This window comes from Glycine soja, chromosome 1 (assembly GCF_004193775.1).
Source record: "Glycine soja cultivar W05 chromosome 1, ASM419377v2, whole genome shotgun sequence".
Taxonomy (NCBI): Eukaryota; Viridiplantae; Streptophyta; class Magnoliopsida; order Fabales; family Fabaceae; genus Glycine; species Glycine soja.
The window spans coordinates 52,944,613-52,963,916 of NC_041002.1; the positions used below are offsets into that span (position 1 = coordinate 52,944,613).

At 34.9% G+C, this 19,304-nt stretch overlaps 3 protein-coding genes across 3 annotated transcripts; 2 read left to right on the forward strand and 1 right to left on the reverse strand.

The window, feature by feature from the left end:
- Positions 1-1,520: 1,520 nt before the first annotated feature.
- LOC114421973 (probable beta-1,4-xylosyltransferase IRX14) lies at positions 1,521-5,314 on the forward strand. Its single transcript, XM_028388133.1, has 3 exons — positions 1,521-2,497; positions 2,654-3,196; positions 4,658-5,314. Exons 1-3 carry the CDS (start codon positions 1,791-1,793, stop codon positions 4,887-4,889), a joined length of 1,482 nt encoding a protein of 493 aa, XP_028243934.1. The 5' UTR covers positions 1,521-1,790; the 3' UTR covers positions 4,890-5,314.
- A 5,216-nt stretch (positions 5,315-10,530) lies between these two features.
- On the forward strand, positions 10,531-12,520 carry LOC114421983 (UPF0481 protein At3g47200-like). The gene has a single exon (XM_028388143.1). The coding sequence runs from the start codon at positions 10,671-10,673 to the stop codon at positions 12,249-12,251; it is 1,581 nt and encodes a 526-aa protein (XP_028243944.1). The 5' UTR covers positions 10,531-10,670; the 3' UTR covers positions 12,252-12,520.
- Positions 12,521-13,636: 1,116 nt separating this feature from the next.
- On the reverse strand, positions 13,637-16,156 carry LOC114421992 (protein RER1A-like). Its single transcript, XM_028388155.1, has 3 exons — positions 15,630-16,156; positions 14,360-14,540; positions 13,637-14,228 (listed from the first exon to the last, which is right to left on the reverse strand). Exons 1-3 carry the CDS (start codon positions 15,971-15,973, stop codon positions 14,178-14,180), a joined length of 576 nt encoding a protein of 191 aa, XP_028243956.1. The 5' UTR covers positions 15,974-16,156; the 3' UTR covers positions 13,637-14,177.
- Between the last annotated feature and the right edge of the window lie 3,148 nt (positions 16,157-19,304).

Below are 19,304 nucleotides of genomic sequence, written 5' to 3' on the forward strand. Positions count from 1 at the left end.
CTATTTTTTTTTTCTGATTCAAAGACACCACAATTAAAGGAACATATTACGGCATAAATCAGCTCTTGGGTAGCCAGAACAGAGCCTAATACATGCATTAATGGTGGAATGTAGCAATCAAGCGAGGCAACAGTCTCTATACCTAATAAGAAAACATCACAAAGCACGTCTCAGTCATTAGAGTTCCGGGTTTTATTTATATCACGAGTATGAAGAATTTCTTTGTTTGCAAGCATGTGGCGCTGGCAACCAATGATTTTGACATATCACAACTTACCAACCGCATTTCTTCTTTCATCTTCGAATTTTGAAAGCAAATTAAACGTCATCATTGCATGTTTATGTAACTACCAATTTACCTAGAGAAAAAAAAAACCCAGATGTTTTCTGCAGTAAAAATATTTGTTCCTTGTGCAAACATTTCAATGGTGCTGGTAATGATAAGTTGGAGGAATTTGGAAGCGAAGACGACCATATTTTATTGTAGTATATGCATAGCTAGCCACATTCTCAAGGAACCCTTTGGTCATATATTGGTTTGGATGCATTTTGTGACTGAAGCAACTCACCAACCCATTTCGCTTTTGCACTCTCTACCTAATATCATAGGCATGGCAAAGAGAAAAACTCTTGTTATTTGCAGCAAATAATTTAGTACACCACAAAACTTTTTTGTAGGTGATGCATGAGTAAAACCTGTCATCTAGGCGAATGGATATGTATCACTGTCGCTCTCATCAAGAATTGACACAAAAATTGCCGTAGTAAAAGGCCAGTATAAAGAAGTTTGTAAAGGTCTTATGAGTAGTTGATGATTTTACAGCCAGAGATAGAGATAGAGAAGGAAGTTTGAACAAGGTCAAATAGTGTCAATTATTTGTAATAGCATTAGAAGGAAAAGTTAGGCGTATCGAATAATTATTGGAGGTTTCAGAACGGACAAAGCATACCAACATAAAAAACATAGAGAGACACGACATAATCGTTTCAATTTAAATATCTAACCGCAATAGCTTTAGGAGATTTTGACAGTTTACTGCTTTTCTTCCCAATTCAATTAGCACTTTAGTATAATCATATCACTCCTAATTATAGAAAACGATTACAATTTACATGTATATCGTGAATTAGGAAAAAAGCAAAAAAAATACGGAAATTTCCACAACAGTTGTAAATTGTAATTGTAAGAAATGGAAATTAAGTAAAAGCGTAGGAAAGTGTTGGACACAAATTAAGCAAGAAAACAAATGAGATCAAAGAAAAGAAAAGACAAGACAAAAAGTTCCAAATGTTTTGGTTCGAAGAAAAAAAGGAAATAAAAAGCAACTAAGTAACTTCGATATCGTCACATGTTAGTATTATTTTTTATCTAGAAAACGAAAATCCGATCATTTATAGGATGGAAGGAAATCAAATTACAAAGACTCACTTATAACGTTGACCTTAGTATTCCGCTATTCATGACCTTCATAGCGTATATGTCTCTTGACGCAATTAATATTATTATTTATTAGCCGTAAATGCGGAATTACCAAAGAAAGAGTGTATTGTATATTTCTGTGTTTTTGAATTATCCGTAAACCCAAAGAAATGTTGGATGATTAAATCACAGCACCAGCAACCTAAAGCTACTACCACCAGCTCCAATCTTTCTCTTCAAATTCAAAACTCTATCTATCATGCTACGAACTACATACAATTCTCAAATCAAAATTCAAACATATAATAGTAGTATCAGGCATTAGCACACTTCAACTCACAAACCTTACGCACATTTTTTGAAACAGAAAATGAAGCTCTCCGCGTTGCAGCAGACTTATCTCACGCGCCGGGCGAACAGCTTCAGAGGATCGGCGCAGTTGGATTCGTCCGGCGACGGCTCTGTGAAGTCGCCGGCGGCGATTTTCTGGCTGGTAATCCACGGCGTCTGCTGCCTCATCAGCTTGGTTCTCGGCTTCCGCTTCTCGCGCCTCGTCTTCTTCTTCCTCTTCTCCACCAGCCTCTACACCGCGCCTTTCCGGAGCGGTTCGGAAATCGCGGCTCAGCGTGAGGTGCCTCCGGCGGTGAACCGGACGGCGACGTCGGTGGCGAGCACGGCGAGCCGCGTGGTGGTCGGGCGGCACGGGATCCGAATCCGGCCGTGGCCGCATCCGGATCCCGTGGAGGTGATGAAGGCGCACCGCATAATCGAGAGAGTCCAGAGAGAGCAGAGGGCTCTGTTCGGAGTGAAAAACCCTAGGACGGTGATCGCTGTGACGCCGACGCACGTGCGCACGTTCCAGACGCTGCACTTGACCGGTGTGATGCACACGCTGATGCTGGTGCCGTACGATCTGGTTTGGATCGTGGTGGAGGCCGGTGGAGTCACAAACGAAACCGCTTCGATTATTGCCAAGTCAGGCCTCAGAACAATGCACGTTGGCTTTTCTCAACGATTGCCGAATTCGTGGGAAGCTAGACATAAACTCGAGTCTCGGATGCGACTTCATGCTTTGAGGTTAACTTTTTTACTACCTCCTTTTTACTCGATTATTATTATGCTTAGTGTAGAAGATTTATGGAGTACTGTTTCTGTTAGTGCGCAAGACATAATCACAGAATACAGTGAAAATGCTTCATGATGACTTGCTTACGTTTCGTTAATTTTGAACAGAATTGTGAGAAAAGAGAAGCTGGATGGAGTTGTGGTGTTTGCTGATGATAGTAATATGCATAGTATGGAGTTGTTTGATGAGGCGCAAAATGTGAAATGGATTGGGGCTGTTTCGGTTGGAATATTGCTTCATTCGGATGAATCTTCGTATATGGTTCAAAGTGAGGAGGAGGGTGCTTCTATGCCTGTCCAAGGTCCTGCTTGCAATGCTACGGATAAGTTGGTTGGGTGGCATACTTTCAATTCGTTGCGGTATACAGGGAGGAGTGCGGTTTATATTGACGACAGGGCGCCTGTGCTGCCCAGAAAGCTTGAGTGGTCTGGATTTGTGTTGAATTCCTGGTTGGTTTGGAAGGATGCGGATGGTAAGCCAGAGTGGGTTAAGGATCTTGATGAATTGGATGGGGTTGATGAAGAGATAGAGAGTCCATTGTCCTTGCTCAAGAGCACCTCTGTGGTAGAGCCGCTTGGGAATTGTGGACGGCAAGTTTTGCTTTGGTGGCTGCGGGTTGAAGCTCGCACGGACAGTAAATTTCCTTCTCGGTCAGTCCTCTCCTTAATTTTCAAAATTTTCATTTGTGACGGCCTTAAATTTCATTTTTCCAAGTGATGTCTGACTTTTGTTATAATTTGTTGCCTGATATTTGGGATATTTAAAAAATTTGAATATTAGCAAGATTTAAATGTGTTTGATACAACTGCAAACCCAAAGAACACTCACCAATTACCAGTTCTGTGGTTAATGTGAACCTATATTGTTGTAGTCCACAGAACTATCCTATTAGGAATAGCTGCATCTTGCATTGATATTTGTGCATCGTGTGATGTGGACTTATTTTCTAGGATGATTTGTAGTTTTCCGGCTTAATTTAGTTCAAATGAATCGCCAACTAAGATTATCTAGATCAAACTTAGCTAAGCAGAATGTAGCTTAGAAAGTAAACTGCTGCCAACTTGGTGCAGAATTTTATAGATAGAACCAAAATGATCTTGAGGAGGTTGGAGTGCAAGGAAGCCAAAATCTCTAATTGTTTGTTTGGTTAATATGTCTAATTGGATATAATGGTGCTAGGGACATCACTGGCACCCTAGCTCAGGATTCATTGAAGTCCTTGTGTTACAAACGAGATCAATGATAATAACTTGATCATAAATTAATGCTTAGTTGGCCTGTTCAATAGCTCCTCTACAACAGGTGCCTTTATCTCCCTGAAGTGGTGGTTTTCATTTCCATTTAAATGTCAGAAGTTACATATGTCATGCCAGTTTCTGTCATTAGATGGTCTTGCTAGAATAAAGGCCAAATAACACCAAACTGTACGTGCGGGTGTGTTAGATTGAAATTGTTGGTTAATGTCTAATAGCTTGATCACTTGTCAATGACATCCCAAGGATTTGTTGTGAATGTTTTGATCGAGATCTTTGCATCCTTATCAATAAAATATCTTGTTACATTTTAAGAAGTTTCCAAAGGTTAAATTTAAGAGCTGGAAAAGGGACATTGGGACCTTACTTTCACCATTAGCTCAATCTCATAACATTTCAGGACATCCCAGGCAAGCAATTAGGTGTGTTGTTTAAGGTTGCCACCTGTTTTCCTTGGCTTCTTTTCTTTATCAACTTTTGCTAACTGCAAATTTTCTGGCTTCTGAAATTTGTAGTTTGGGATAGCTTTCTGTTTTTATTTACTGTTTTAAAAAATAATTACAAAAATGTATCATTGTTGTTTTCACTGTTACAGAAAACATGGTAAAAATAACACGGCATTATGTAATTATCAAGAAACAAAAACAGAAAATGTATTGCCAAACCAGTTCGACCAAAAATTTTCTCCGGAAGTCATGGAGTTAATATTGGCTCATATCAGGCAGATTTTTGTGCTTGTAATTTGTGATGTGGCATCAATAGAGAGTTCATGAATTCATGTATCCTGAAAACTATTATTAGGACATTTATATCCATATGACCATATCCCTGACTATATGATTCTATTATTTTATGCAGATGGATAATTGATCCTCCTTTGGACATCACTATCCCATCAAAACGCACACCATGGCCAGATGCTCCTCCTGAGCTCCCATTCAATGAAAAAATTTTAACTGGCACACAAGAGCAGACAAACAAGCCCTCTACAAGGACCAAATCACCCAGATCCCGGCGCAGTAGAAGCAAGAGAAAGCATGACACCAAAGTGATAGGTGTGCAAGTCTCAACACATTCCGAACAAAACTGAGATGATTTTAGTATTTCTGAGGAATTTGCTGCCCTGTGGATACTTGACTGCTGCGGGCCTTCAGCAACAAGAATTTGGATTGCTCAAACGGGAAAGAAAGCTGACGCATTACTGCTACATACGTCGGTGGCATAACTTTTATGGGAGCCTGGCCAGCAATGTGCATCCGAGTCTGATTTCACCCATTTTTTTTAATTGATTTTTCTTGTCTTCTTTTTATTGGAGTTCGTTCGTTCGAATGAAAGTTTGAAAGGTAATATCAACTTGGTTTTGCAATGCAGCACTTGCTGCGTTTCAGGAAGCCTGTATTCAATTTTATTCCATGTTAATACATATTCTTCTCGATAGGATTATACAATTGTCATGTATTCTTGCACAGACACTTTTCCTTACAGAATAACAATGTCCCCAAGTTCTTGATCTAACAATGACATTCACCCAGCCCTTAAAGGGAAAAGAGGAAAATTTTAAGAAAAAGACTGATATATGTAATTGATTAAAAGCTATTTTTTCAAAAAGATTTTATTTTGTAAAGTATGGCAACATAACTATTCTACTCTTAAAAATGAAGATTTTATTTTGTAATATAAAATTACTTAAACTAGTAAGCTTCTTGTAAGTTGTACACTATTTTTAAAATTTTAATGAAATTTTAAAATACAAAAAAAATTAACATATGCAAAATATACAAATATGAGATTGCATATTTTAAGAAAGTAAAGAGGATGTTAAGATAAACTTTTATTGTTAATAATGAAGTGATAATTTTAAAAATAAATAATTTATATTTAAACATGTCATTTTCATAATTATTAATTTGATATGATGCAGTTTAAGGTTTAGACTCAAATGTAATTTTGGTCATTTTATTTTAAAATAAAGATATTTAATTTTTTTTAATTTAGTTTATTATATTCACAAGATTTAAATTTGAGACCTTAATAAGAAAATTAAGTTCAATATTAATTAATTTAATGACTTGTTGATATAAAAAATATTATATGAAATTTAGTTAGTATGTATTGATAGTATAAAGATATTTTTAGACTATCAATCAATTATAAATTTGACATTGATAAATTTTTTGATTTTTATGTTAATTATCTTAAAATTTAGAATATCATAAATTATGTTTGATTTATTGAAAAACTGTACGCTGACAATATACTACAGTTTACTACAATTAAACTCGTACGTTTGTGGGTCAGGTGTTTTGATAAAAGTTAAATAAATATTAAAATAAAGGTAGAGATTGTTTATTTTAGGTCGTTATCCTTCTGTAATTCTGTTTGGTACTATTATTTCGGCCCAACTCCAGAAAGGCACAAGAGTGAAGGGCCCATTGGCTATTATAACCAGTATTTTAGTATATTTTACTTGCAATGCATATGATAAAGGTTTATTTTATTTAGTTAAAATTTATAATAAATAAATAATTTTACATATATAATTATATTATAATAAATAATTATTTTTAAATATATAAATTATATTATAATTAAAATTTGTAATAAAGATGTTTTTAAATATATAAAATATATTTGAGATTTATGATAAACAATTTATATTCCAAATCATTTATTAAAATTAAATCTGTACAGATAACATTTCTTTAATGAAATTATGCGTGTTTATATTCACATATTTCTTTAATTATTTTAAAAATCATTAAACTTTGACGGGTAGAGATCGACCTTCTGTTGGAATGTTATAGTTGGAACTTGGATGCATAAGGTCACGTGAAATGACGCAAAACAACCAAAAATAAGAAAAGAAAAAGGCTTGTATTTTTTTGTTCCAACAAGGTTAGCGCATGCTAGTTTCCAAGATAAAGGTTCGTGGATTGAAGCTTATGATAAAGTACATCCATGGAGATAAAATTCTTAGAAATTATGTCTCTGAAGAGCAAGATGAAATAAGTGAAGAACTAATATCTTCATTTCGAGCACAGAATCAACTATTTGTTGCTTGTGTTGTATTGACCCTTGATCAAGTGCTTGTGTTGTACTATTGACTAGACAAGGTTTGGATATCTTGCTAGGTCCAATTTTTTATTCGAATTATTTAATTTTAAATAAATTAGTTCAGTTTTAACTTTTCAGCTCTTCTAATTAATACGATGGACTCAGAATATACTGAGTGAAATTTTATTTACACAAGTTTGAAAGAAAAAAGAAAACCCTTACACAAGTTTGGCTGCAGGTCCCATAATGAATGATGTTACCTGTTTAACTAATTAATTTGTAAAACAAAAGTTAATTAAACATGTCTATCAATTTACTTCCTAACCTATTGTCCAGAGGCTCTTCGCTATGCGAAGGTATGGGGGAGGGATATTGTAAGCAGCCTTACCCTTGCATATGCAAAGAGACTGTTTCTGGATTCGAACCCATGACCAACAAGTCATCAAGGCACAACTTTACCGCTGCACCAGGACTCGCCCTCTAGGTCTATCAATTTACTTAACAAACATTTTTTTTCTCAAAAAAATAAACTGACAAAGAAATCAACCAGATGAATTTAGTAAGAGCCTAAGCTGGTTATCATATCGGTGACCTGCTAAGAACTTGGTAAGAGTAGTATTAGCTCATCAGAAATAAATAGAGCACTTGCACAATATCATTGTATCCATTTCAAATCAATCAATTCCATTATGAGTTACTTTTATGGTATTCCTCTCTTGTTCGTTGAGTTCTATGATTTCATACATGCTACATCAAAAGGATAGTCAAAGATAAAAAGGATAGTGCTATATAAAAATAGAAAAAAGAAAAGAAAAAAAGGATAGAGGAAATATAGAAGGGAGATTGTTTGTTGTGAGTAGACATTAACCTTTTTTATTTTCCCTTCATAGTATTTCAACAAGGGCTACAGTTAGCACTACAAGAAGCTGGCGCGTGCTTTCTTAATTATGGTAATGACCACAGCAAATACACTCTTATCATTCATAAACCTTAATTAAAGGGAAGTGGGGTTAGTTATCATGTTTCATGTGATTTAATTAATTGGCAATATATTATGCAAAAGTCTAAATTATTTTCCTTTTTTTTTAAACATGATATTGTCAACGTTAGAAAGAATAGATGTTCTAACTTCCAATTTGATGAGCCTACTCCCTGACCTTAAGGTATTTTCATTTAATTTCATCAATAGTTCACGCTGGAGATTGTTAGCTATTGACCAAGATCTTTTAATTTTCTTAGAAAAAAGTCACATGTCTAAAAATTAAAGCAGAAAGTGCTTTGAAATGAAAATAAAAGAACCTGACCAGATTAAAAGAAGAACACACATTTTAAGTTTTAGAGCTGAGGTGATTTGCTCATCCTGGCATTGATAATTATGCTCATATTTAAAGTACTAGTTTTTTTGCTGTAAAGGTGAGCATGCGGTTGAAGCAATCAAAGTTTGCTTGCTTTTTTGAGGTAACATTATATTTTAAGCTATATTGGATAGCAATTTAAGATCTGTCTCCTCTCTCACTTACTTATAGACAATCAGGAAGCATGTAGTGCTTTCGAGTAATTTTATTTGCTTTGCAAAAAAATTTAATAGATTACAACTCTCATAAATAAAATTAATCACATCACAAAAAGATCGTGAAAACACAATAAAGATTACATCATATTAAAAATAATAACAAATACAAGAATTTAACATAATTCAACACCTTTTGTCTACAACCACGGAACTATCCCAAATTTCACACAAAGATATTTTTCTCTCAACAAAGTGACTTTGTTTCACAATCTTTCTTCTCACACACTTTTTCTTCATATGTTGGATTTTTTCACTAATTCTCTTCTCTATTTATAGTGAAGATTGACACCAACTATAATAAATAAGCTCTCTTAGAAGTTGAAATAATTTTTTTTTTCAATGTATCTATTTAACTAAAGTTCATTTAGTAAAATGCAATATTTCACTTTACATTTAAATCACTTTTACCTTAATGATAAAAATTTAATTATCAATGTGCATGCATTAAGAAAAAAGATGGAATAAAAACATTCTAAGCTTTTTAATTTATTTAATGAATAGGTATATTAGTAAGAAGATTTTGTATAAAGATTTAGAATTGTATATTCATTGTTTCAGTTGTAATGTCATTTAAATGAATATTTAAGATTTTAAGATTGGGACGTGCTCCAATTCTTGATCAACAGGGTGACGCATCGCAAATTTTGATTTCTTTCACGTTTCCTCCACTTTTGTGCCTGGCCATCAGCCTCACCCCCACCTTACTTCTTTCATACAACTTTGCCAAGAAGTGATTTTTCACATTTTGTAACATAATTGACGTGATTTTTAGTTTTCTAACGGGTTTTCAAACAGATATTTAGTGTATGTTTGGATATGTGTTTATAAAATTAATTTTGAAAACATAATTTTATATAATTTATTTTAAGTGAATATGAGTATTTACTAGCATAATTTTTGTTTGGACAGTAGATATTAAAAAATTGATTTTATCAACAATATTGTTAAGAAGTTTGTAATTAAAATTGATTTTGGATGTATAATTACTAAAATGTGTTTTGTCTTATCATTCATTGAGACATTATTAACTTCAAATCGGAGTATATTTGGAATAAATTATGACTTTAAGTCAAGCCTGATGCAAAAGTTACTTTTAAATGTTACAGTGAGACTTGAGTTTAAAATTTAAAATCATGTTAGCAATACACATCCAAACATCTTGATGAATGCAAAAGATTATGTTTGACTTTGACTCATCCTAAACCAAGTCATGCCTTTCAAATGCTAGTTCAAACATGTTTTAAGTGATCAGTTTTTTTTATCAGTATATTTAGTGATCCATTATTGCTTCATTTGTTCTTCTTCATTATCGATATACTTAATATCTTAATCTATATTTAAATTATTTTTTAACATTTTCATATAGACATAATTGAAAAATTATTAATTTTTTTAATTTCCAAATAAAAACAATTTTCTTTAAAAAAATAATATAAAACAAGCAGGGGCAATGAGGAGACAATCCTTGCATTAATATTACAGATGTGCATTGTGCAGAATTGCTATTATTCACGTGGTTGGCGTATCGCGATTCAATCCCGGAAGCTCTGTTTCATTATACAATAAGATTACACAATAATAATTTATATAACACTCTTTTTTACATCTCTTTGTATCGTGTTCCTCATTATACTTTATATTTTTTATTTCTCTTTATTTATAAAAGAAGTTGTATGAAATTATTGTATAAATAAATTTTCTCTTTGAATAATGTTATGGGCTGACAATATGATTTAGAAAGTTAATCTACCAACAAATAGTAATTAAGGCTTCGTGTAAACAAGCAGTAAAGTTGAAAAGGTAAAAGCGACCATATCATATCTAAAGTTTTAAGTGCATCAAATACCACAGTTTATCATAATTCTGAACATGTTCAAGCCACTTTTATCCATTGTCTGATGCTATACGCATATTTTAAGGTAAGGGTCTTTTCCAAAATAATTTGGCGTGCTACAGATTATATATAAAGAATAAGAATAAAGATTAGAATATAACACTAGCGCGGTTGAAAGTTGGAAGTTATCAGGAAAGTGATGATATTAGACAAAAGGGTCCCATATGAGCTGCACAATTTGTTAGAGTCAATTATAACATCCTATTAAGAAATGTGAATGTCATTTCAGGCCATAATTCACAATAGACTCGACACCTTTAATCACAAACTATACAGTTGCATTTGTTTATGAATTGGGCAGCACCATTCAGGCAATTGACAAGAAACAGAACAACATTCCCTTGAAGAAAATGGTAGCTGTATTCAACAAAGAGCTTTTGAGCTGGTACCTCATCACCCTTAAACTCAAAGAAACCTTAGAATCTGGGATACCGTCTTCTCCTAATTCGGGTAACCGATCAACTGAGTTTCCCCAGCAGCAGCAGGAACCTACAGAAGCATTGCAAGTTGTCATCAATGAAGATGGTGAAAAATTTGAAGAGGAACCAAACTCACCAACATCTGAATGGGTGGTAACCATCAAGGAAAAACTAGATGAAGCGGGTCAAGAGGATGTGGCAAGTTCATGGTCCAAGCTATCAATCTACAAAATCCCTCACTACCTTAGAGATGGTAGTGGCGATGACAAATCTTTTGCACCCCAGATTGTGTCCATAGGTCCTTACCATCATGGCAAAAAACGCCTTCGCCAAATGGATCGCCATAAATGGCGTTCCCTTAACCATGTCCTCAAGCGTACCAAGCATGACATTAGGCTCTATCTCAATTCCATGAAGGAGATTGAAGAAAGAGCTCGCTCATGTTATGAAGGACCAATCAGTCTAAGCAGCAATGAGTTTGCGGAAATGCTTGTCCTTGATGGTTGTTTTGTGCTGGAGCTATTCAGAGGAGCCACCGAGGGGTTCAAGCAACTTGGATATTCCAGGAATGATCCTGTTTTCGCAATGCGTGGATCAATGCACTCTATTCAGAGAGATATGATCATGTTAGAAAACCAGCTTCCCTTGTTTGTTCTAGACAGACTTCTGGGAACTCAATTGGGAAAACCAGACCTGAAAGGACTAGTTGCAAGTCTATCACTCAGGTTCTTCGACCCTTTAATGCCAACAGACGAACCGTTGACAAAAAGTGACAGGAACAAATTGGAATCATCTCTTGGAGGCACTAACACCTTTGACCCTTTGTCTGATCAAGAAGGTCTTCACTGCTTGGATGTGTTCAGGAGAAGTCTTTTGCGCTCAGGACCTCAACCAGTACCTAGAATATGGATCAAACGCCGGTCAAATGCTCAAAGAGTTGCCGACAAACGGAGGCAGCAACTGATACATTGCGTCACAGAGCTTAAAGAGGCTGGAATCAAGTTCAAGAAGAGAAAGACCGATCGCTTCTGGGACATCAAATTTAAGGATGGCAAACTGCGAATACCACGGCTCTTGATCCACGACGGTACCAAGTCTTTGTTCCTCAACCTGATTGCCTTTGAGCAGTGTCATCTTGATTGCAGCAATGACATTACATCCTATGTTATCTTCATGGACAACTTGATTAACTCCCCAGAGGATGTGGGGTACCTTCATTATCGTGGCATAATTGAGCATTGGCTTGGTAGTGATGCTGAAGTTGCAGACCTTTTCAACCGCTTATGCCAAGAGGTTGTGTTTGACATCAATAACAGTTACCTTTCCCCATTGTCTGAGGATGTGAATCGGTACTACAACCATAGATGGAATACTTGGTGTGCAAGCTTGAGACACAATTACTTCAGTAATCCTTGGGCCATTATCTCTTTGGTTGCTGCTGTTGTCTTGCTACTACTTACTCTTGCACAGACCTATTACGGTATATATGGATATTACAGACCAGCCAGGTAACTTACCTGCAGGGTCTTGCATTTCCTACTTATCAACATATTTTCTAGTATTGACCCTTTTCAAGTCTTGAGATATTGATGTGTTTGCGTTGGTTTCAATAATCAAGCCTAGAAAAGAGCTTGCAAGGCTGGAATTTGATTAATTCATTTATTTAGGCACAGAAGGTATTGGTATTGGCTAGATGCTATTGCTGTAGTTCAACTTCCTTTTGTAATGCAAATGATTGCATAACAAATTTGGCTTGATTGCCTTAACAATCTTTCCTTTCATATTCTGAAAGAGATTTAAATTGTAAAGAAGAAAACAAAATCCTCTTAATCTTAGGACGGGAGTAAATTAGTTTTGAACTGTAATATGTACAAATTTAAAAGATTCTGTTAAAATAGAAGTGAATGTGAATGATGAACCTTCGTTTTTATTTAACCTTTCGTTATACATTTGTCTTATAAAACAATTTATATAAAAAAAAAAAGTACATTAAATAGGAATTTCGTTTCTGTAGTAACTACGGTAAAGAATTGAAGACCAAAAGTAAGCCAAGGCAATACTAAAGCCAAATGACAGCCACTCAAACATCCAATGTCTTGGATACCAAAAAATTAGCATTCTCGTGAGAGAAGCATTCATTTTAACAAAATCTTTTTTTTAGGGAATATAGGTTGTCCAGTTCTAATGTCAAGGCAGGTTATAACACTATCAAAATGTTAGTATTTGACCTACAAAATATATCGCAGGAAAGAAATGCTTTTTGTTATTTCAGACATTGTAAAAGGTTCATTTTGAAGTATAGTCCAATTCACTTGGAATAAAAATGCATTTAAAAGTGTGTTATTCACCTTGCACTGGGGTATGGGATACAGTCAAAGTCCAATGAATTACCAAATAACAATCACACCTCAAAAAACTAGACGGTGGTCGCACTATAAATAACAATTCACCTTGCATTAGATTATGGGAAAATGTACATAATAAAATTTTCCGTTGTTTCTAATGAGAGATGCACATCAAGATCAACGGAAAAATTTCCTGAACAAATGGAATAGCAAGAAACCCTATTGCAAAGGAAAAAAGTCCCATGAGGCCATGACCAACCAGACCAAGTGATCACTTAATCAAAATAGTCATTGCGCAAATACATCATGAACCAAGTAAAAAAAAAGTTTATTCCCGCCAAACAAAGTTGGCCTTACACGTAAATCGGTTCAGTTTAAATGAACAATAGACAGATACTTAGTCTAAAAAATATTACTTGAGCTTGAAGACATTCTGCGATAGAGGTTTGACCCGTGAAAACCCTTGTGAAGAAGAGCGGCTTTAATATCTCGATGGAATGTCAGTCATACATCCCAAAAGTGTGGAGAAATCTCATTCAGAAAATAAATAAATAAAGGTCCAGACATTCCAAATGAACTCGTCACAACAATACCAAGAAAACCTCAAGGAGGTAATAGTGTTATATGGGCAAATCTATATAAAAAAAAATTAAGTTCATGAGAATCACATGATTAAAATGAAGAAAAAAAATACAATGGAAAAGACAGATCGTTAATACCCCATTGCAAATAATGAAGGGGATTCCTTCTGCACAGGCTTCTTAAAATTCTCGTTATTTAACTATGAATTTAACAATAAGAGTTTGGCATTTGCCCACCTATTTAGAAAAAAGAAAATAAAGAAAAATGATTTTACTAGAAGGGGGATGTAAAGAGAGAGCCCTCAACATCTCCCCAAAGCTAAAGCTTCTACCACTACCAGGGCATAGAAACAATGATGATGTCCAAACAGTTGCTCAATTGGGAATTGAACATCCAGATGTATACGCCCATACTAGACCTCAAAGAATCTTCTTCAGCCAATGATATCAAGCCACATGCGGGGTTGTGACTTAAAAAATGTGGCAAATAAAGTTCAATTAAGCTGAAAATTTCAGTCCATGTTCGGGCTTGTGCCTTCTGCTGCTCTCTTTCCATCATAGCGCTAAAAGTAAAACAGAAAATTTAAGCTTACTATTAGCAACAAGGATGTAATCCTGATAAAAACACCATTAATGAATTAATAACCAACATTTGTCACAACATTGTGAATGGAAAAAAATATATTAAACCTACCAGTTTCCCAAATGAGAATGGTACATATTTGTATTTGATCATGTGTGATATTTGTCTCCTCATTGTAAGTGTGAATAGAACCACCCAGTAGAAAAGGAGTATTGGCCAGAATACTGGAACATCAAATGCACTAAAGAAAGTCATCACAAATGCAATGCAAAAAGCCTTTGTGATCGAGTACCTGCCCACAAAGAAAAATTAAGCAGCTTTTAGTAAAAACAACCATCTGCACATCAAATGTGCTTTCTAAGTGAACAAGAAATATACTTCCACAACTTAAAGCAATAAAACCAAACAGAATATTCTTGTCTAAAATGACTCCTACTTAATATAGTGGAAATACAATACAAGAAGGGTGAGGCACTGAGAAAGAGCCTAACTGAGAAACTTATGGGAATAGATTCTACTTGTCAATATCTTTTTTGGAGCTCGTAATAGTCACAGATATAACATAGATGCTATTATGACCTGTGGAGGGGTTGGCATTTTGAATATGCATAATCCATAATTTGCTTGAACGAAAATCCAGATTCTTCTCAGGATAGGAGCAGACAGATCAAGTAGTCAATCAGTCCATTCCACATGGATATCATAACCCTATAAGTTCTTTTTTTTTTTGACAGAACAGAACTGCGTAAATAAATAACAAAACATTACTAACTCCACAAATGGGAATTCCAACAAAGCACGTCATCAAAGCTCATAAATGAAGATTGATCTCCTCTGAAGCCAAATCATAGACTTAGAATTGAAAACAGCAATATAATATAAAATCTAATATAATATTGGTTTTCAAAGTCCATAAAAGTCACAGGTATAACACGGAAGCCAGTAGGATCTGCTGAGTGTGGCATTTTCAATATCCATATTTTGTTACTAACGAAAATCTAGACTCTTCTCAGTGCAGGAACCAACAGATCAAGCACAATACAATAGTCTATCATAACCCTATAATGTCTTTTTTTTTACAGAACACAACTTATTAAATAACAAAAGAATTATGAACATCAATTTGGATAAAGTAAATCAAACTTCTCCTCATGTAACCTTTCCATAAGCCCAGGCTAACTCGATTGTGATACATGCAATTTATGCAAGAAGTAGAATTCATTTTTCCTTCTATATTAATTTTCCTAAAAATTCTTATGCAATTCGAAATCAAAATTCGGACTCACAATAGAAAACAGTAAAATATAATATAATAAAACTACGTGGTGGATTACGAAACCCTAGAAGTAGAAGGGGGAATTAGGGAAAGGGAAATTCGTACCAGAACTTGAACTCGGGGAGGCGTCGAACGAAAGGGCGGAACTCGTCGGATCCTCGGGTGGGGAGGGTGGGGCCGTCGCTAATCTCGGGATCGACCTGAGGGGAGAGGAAGCCGATGAGGAGGTTGAGGATGTAAATGCCGAGGGCGTAGGAGACGATGTAGAAGCCTTGGACCAAGTACACGCGGAGCACGTACACGGCGGCAACCACCAGGCACCCGATCCACCGCCGGAGAACGTGCGGCGTCGTTTTGTCCAGCATGTGCTGGTACTGCTGCGACACCGCGAATTTCCACCGCGATATGACGGCTTCCGGGGAATGATCGTCGCCGGCTCCTACGTCCATCGCTGCCTGTGCCTACCTGGGTGAGTGGGTAGTTTTGACTTTTCGGTAGGAGAAATGTGGAAACTACGATGGAAGGGTTAGATGATGAGATTAGAAAATGGTACTAACACAATACAAACAAGCCTAACAACACAACGCTCCTCTTTTCGGCTCTCTTGTCCTTCTCAAGATCTCGCTCCGGTTCGCATCTTATTGAACCGGGTCAAAGGATTTAAGAATGAATCCATGTAATGCACGATTTAAATCTTTTAAAAACAAAAACAAAATACATTAAAAAAAAAACAAAAAAAGTGCAAATTATTCCGCTGTTTGACACGTGATAACGGTGAGACTGTTTATATATATATATATATATATATATATATATATATATATATATATAACATATCATACCATTACATAACATAATATTAAAATAATATTTTCTTAATAAATTATTCTTATGATGATGAAGTTATACAATTTTGTTTTTCTATCATTACATAAACGTCTTAAATATTGTTACATTGTCATCAAGCACACCAATCAGTATAATATTTCACAATTTAAGTACAAGTTCATCTTCACATAGACTTATTTATACTAAACTATTAGTGCAAATCGTGATGTTATTTTTAAGGTAAAAGTTCATAAATTAAAATTTGAGTTCTAAAGTAAAAAGCTAAAGTCAAGATAAAATTGAAGCGAGCAAAAGATAAAAGAGTTGGTATGCAACATTTACAAACAATAACATCAACAAAAGTTTTTCTTTGTTATCTAGTTATTGATACGAAATGTCCATTAACTTTGTTGAAGTTAATTTGTGTCGAATAACCTGGCTGAGTACTTTTAGTAAGATTCTTTTCTTTTAATCATGTTTTTCATTCACAAAATCGAATCTAGTATCAGTCGAACCAATGACTTGTTGGTAACAACAAACAATAAATGGTTTTGGTGATACTAGACAAACAACTGCAACTCAATAACATAAATGATGTTTCTCCACTTAATGAAAACCTTGGTGTTATGTCAATCCACTTAAGTCCTCTAACCTTGATTCTGTAAGTGAAAAAATGTAACTTTCATGATTGTCGACTTTTCGGCGGCTTACACTCTACGACACTTCACTCAACTTCTTTGTTGGTCAAAACCCTCTATAGATAGTCTTTTTTGAGACCTTGACAACCTTTTTCGGTTGCTTTTAGGATCAATGACAGCCCCCATAAATCAACAAGAGACTTTCAACATATTTTATCCTCACTCACACACTTTGTGGAAAACTTTCCAGAAGGTCACCCCATCCTATAATTGCTCCAAATCAAGCACGTTTAACTGTGGAATTCTTAAGTGATGAGTTACCAAAAGTATATACATCTTGTTGGTTTAGGTAGTACCAAATAATTCATTTAAGTCATCTTCAACTATACACTCTCATATCTGCACTATCTTTGGATCTCTTTCATTTTAGTGTGATTTGTTTGGGGTGTTACATGCCCGTCAGTTTCTGCCTGGTTCATCCTCAAATCACATCGTACTGGAAGAGAAGTCGACTCTGATATCATTTGTAACATCCGTGATTGTTGACTTCTCAATGACTCACATTATACGATAGTTCACTCAATTTTCTCATTGGTCAAAACCTTTCATCGGTTAGAACCCTCCATAGATAGTCTTTTTAGAGACCTTTACAATATTCTCCACTTGCTTTCAAGATCAATGAGTATCCCCACAAATCAACACGTGACTTTTTAGCGTATTTTATCCTCACTCACACGCTTTCTAGGAATCTTCCTAGATGGTCACCAATCCCATAATTGCTCCAAGCTAAACATGCTTAATTTTGGAATTCTTAAGTGACAAGCTATTGAAAAGTAGAAGTATCTTGTTTGTATAGATAATATCAATTAATTTCTTTAAATCATCATCGACTGTACAATCCATACCTACACAACTTTTGGATCCCTCTCATTTCGGTGTGATTCATTCAGAATGTTACAAAAAGGGCTAAATCACTTAATTCTATTTCTAATTCCTTAGCAAGTGAAGTTAAATGACTTGTTTAAAGAACAGGGATCATTACAAGGCTAACAAACATCACCCTATTCATGGATGAGACACTCATTAGACAATTCTCAAATCTCATTTTTCAATGACAATAAAAACGCATAAATAGTATAATGGGTGATTAAGCCAATAACAAGCATAAAGAATAGAGAAATAAAATTAGCATTAGATAATCATTAAATAACTCCACTGTCATGAAAAGCCACCAAAATTATAAAGGAAAGCACGAGAATGGAAGAAAAATAGTGTAGGAATGAAGATTTGTAGTAAGTGAGAGCTTCAGTCGCAAAACACACAACCCTTGTTTGATTACGCAATGACCATAGTGAAAAAATGTTTTAAATAGGTGGATAATTTTTATGTTTTGTCTTTTCTGCACAAAAGAAAATTGGCTTAGTGAACAACAATTCAATAAGAATGCGTTTGGATAGAGAATTTTGATTGAGGAAAGTAATTTATCAGAGAATTTAAATTTTTGTAATCTAAAATTCATAGTTTGGATATTTTTTTATGAAGAATTTAAATTTTTGGAATTTTAAAATAGATTTTTAAACAACTAAAAATGTGAAATTTTAATTTCCTTCTAAAAGGTGAGAAATTGAAATTCTCTTCTTGATAGAAGAATCTTCTAAAATGTTCGCGTATTTCCTTTATAACCTTTATCCTCTCTTCCACCTGAAAAGTTCTCGAAATCCCGTTCTCGAACTCGCGACTCTTCCCTCACACCGATGATCCTCTTCTTCAAGAAATACTGTCTGAGCTCGTGAAGCATTGATCGAATGTGGACGTAGGGGGACACATAGAACTACACCTGCTAGTCAGGGAAGCAACTGTCACTATCCATCATGTGGCAGAGGTGTATGCCGATGCGGAGGGCCTGGGTCATGCCTTGTGCCGTTGACTGAATGTTGTGGTCGGGTGTGGTGGGCTACACCGTTGTATATTGATTCTCCTGCGACTTCCTATGTCGCATTGGTGTTCTTCTCTTTAGAAGCACACCAACCAGATTTTCTCTTTTCTTTGGCTTCATTTTCTTTTACCCTCACAATTTTTTTTATCCAAACACAAAATTTTGAAAATAAAAGAATTTCAATTGAAGTATTTAAAATTCTTAGAATTTAAAATTTTTTTGAATTTTAAATTTTCTCATCCAAACACACTCTAAGCGAATTACACTTTAATTCAATTTTTTTCCTTTGACAAATAAGACATGGCATCTTTAAATGCAATCTCACTAAGTGAACATATATTCCGGCTTAGCTTTCAACTTGTCACATGTCCCCTTTGG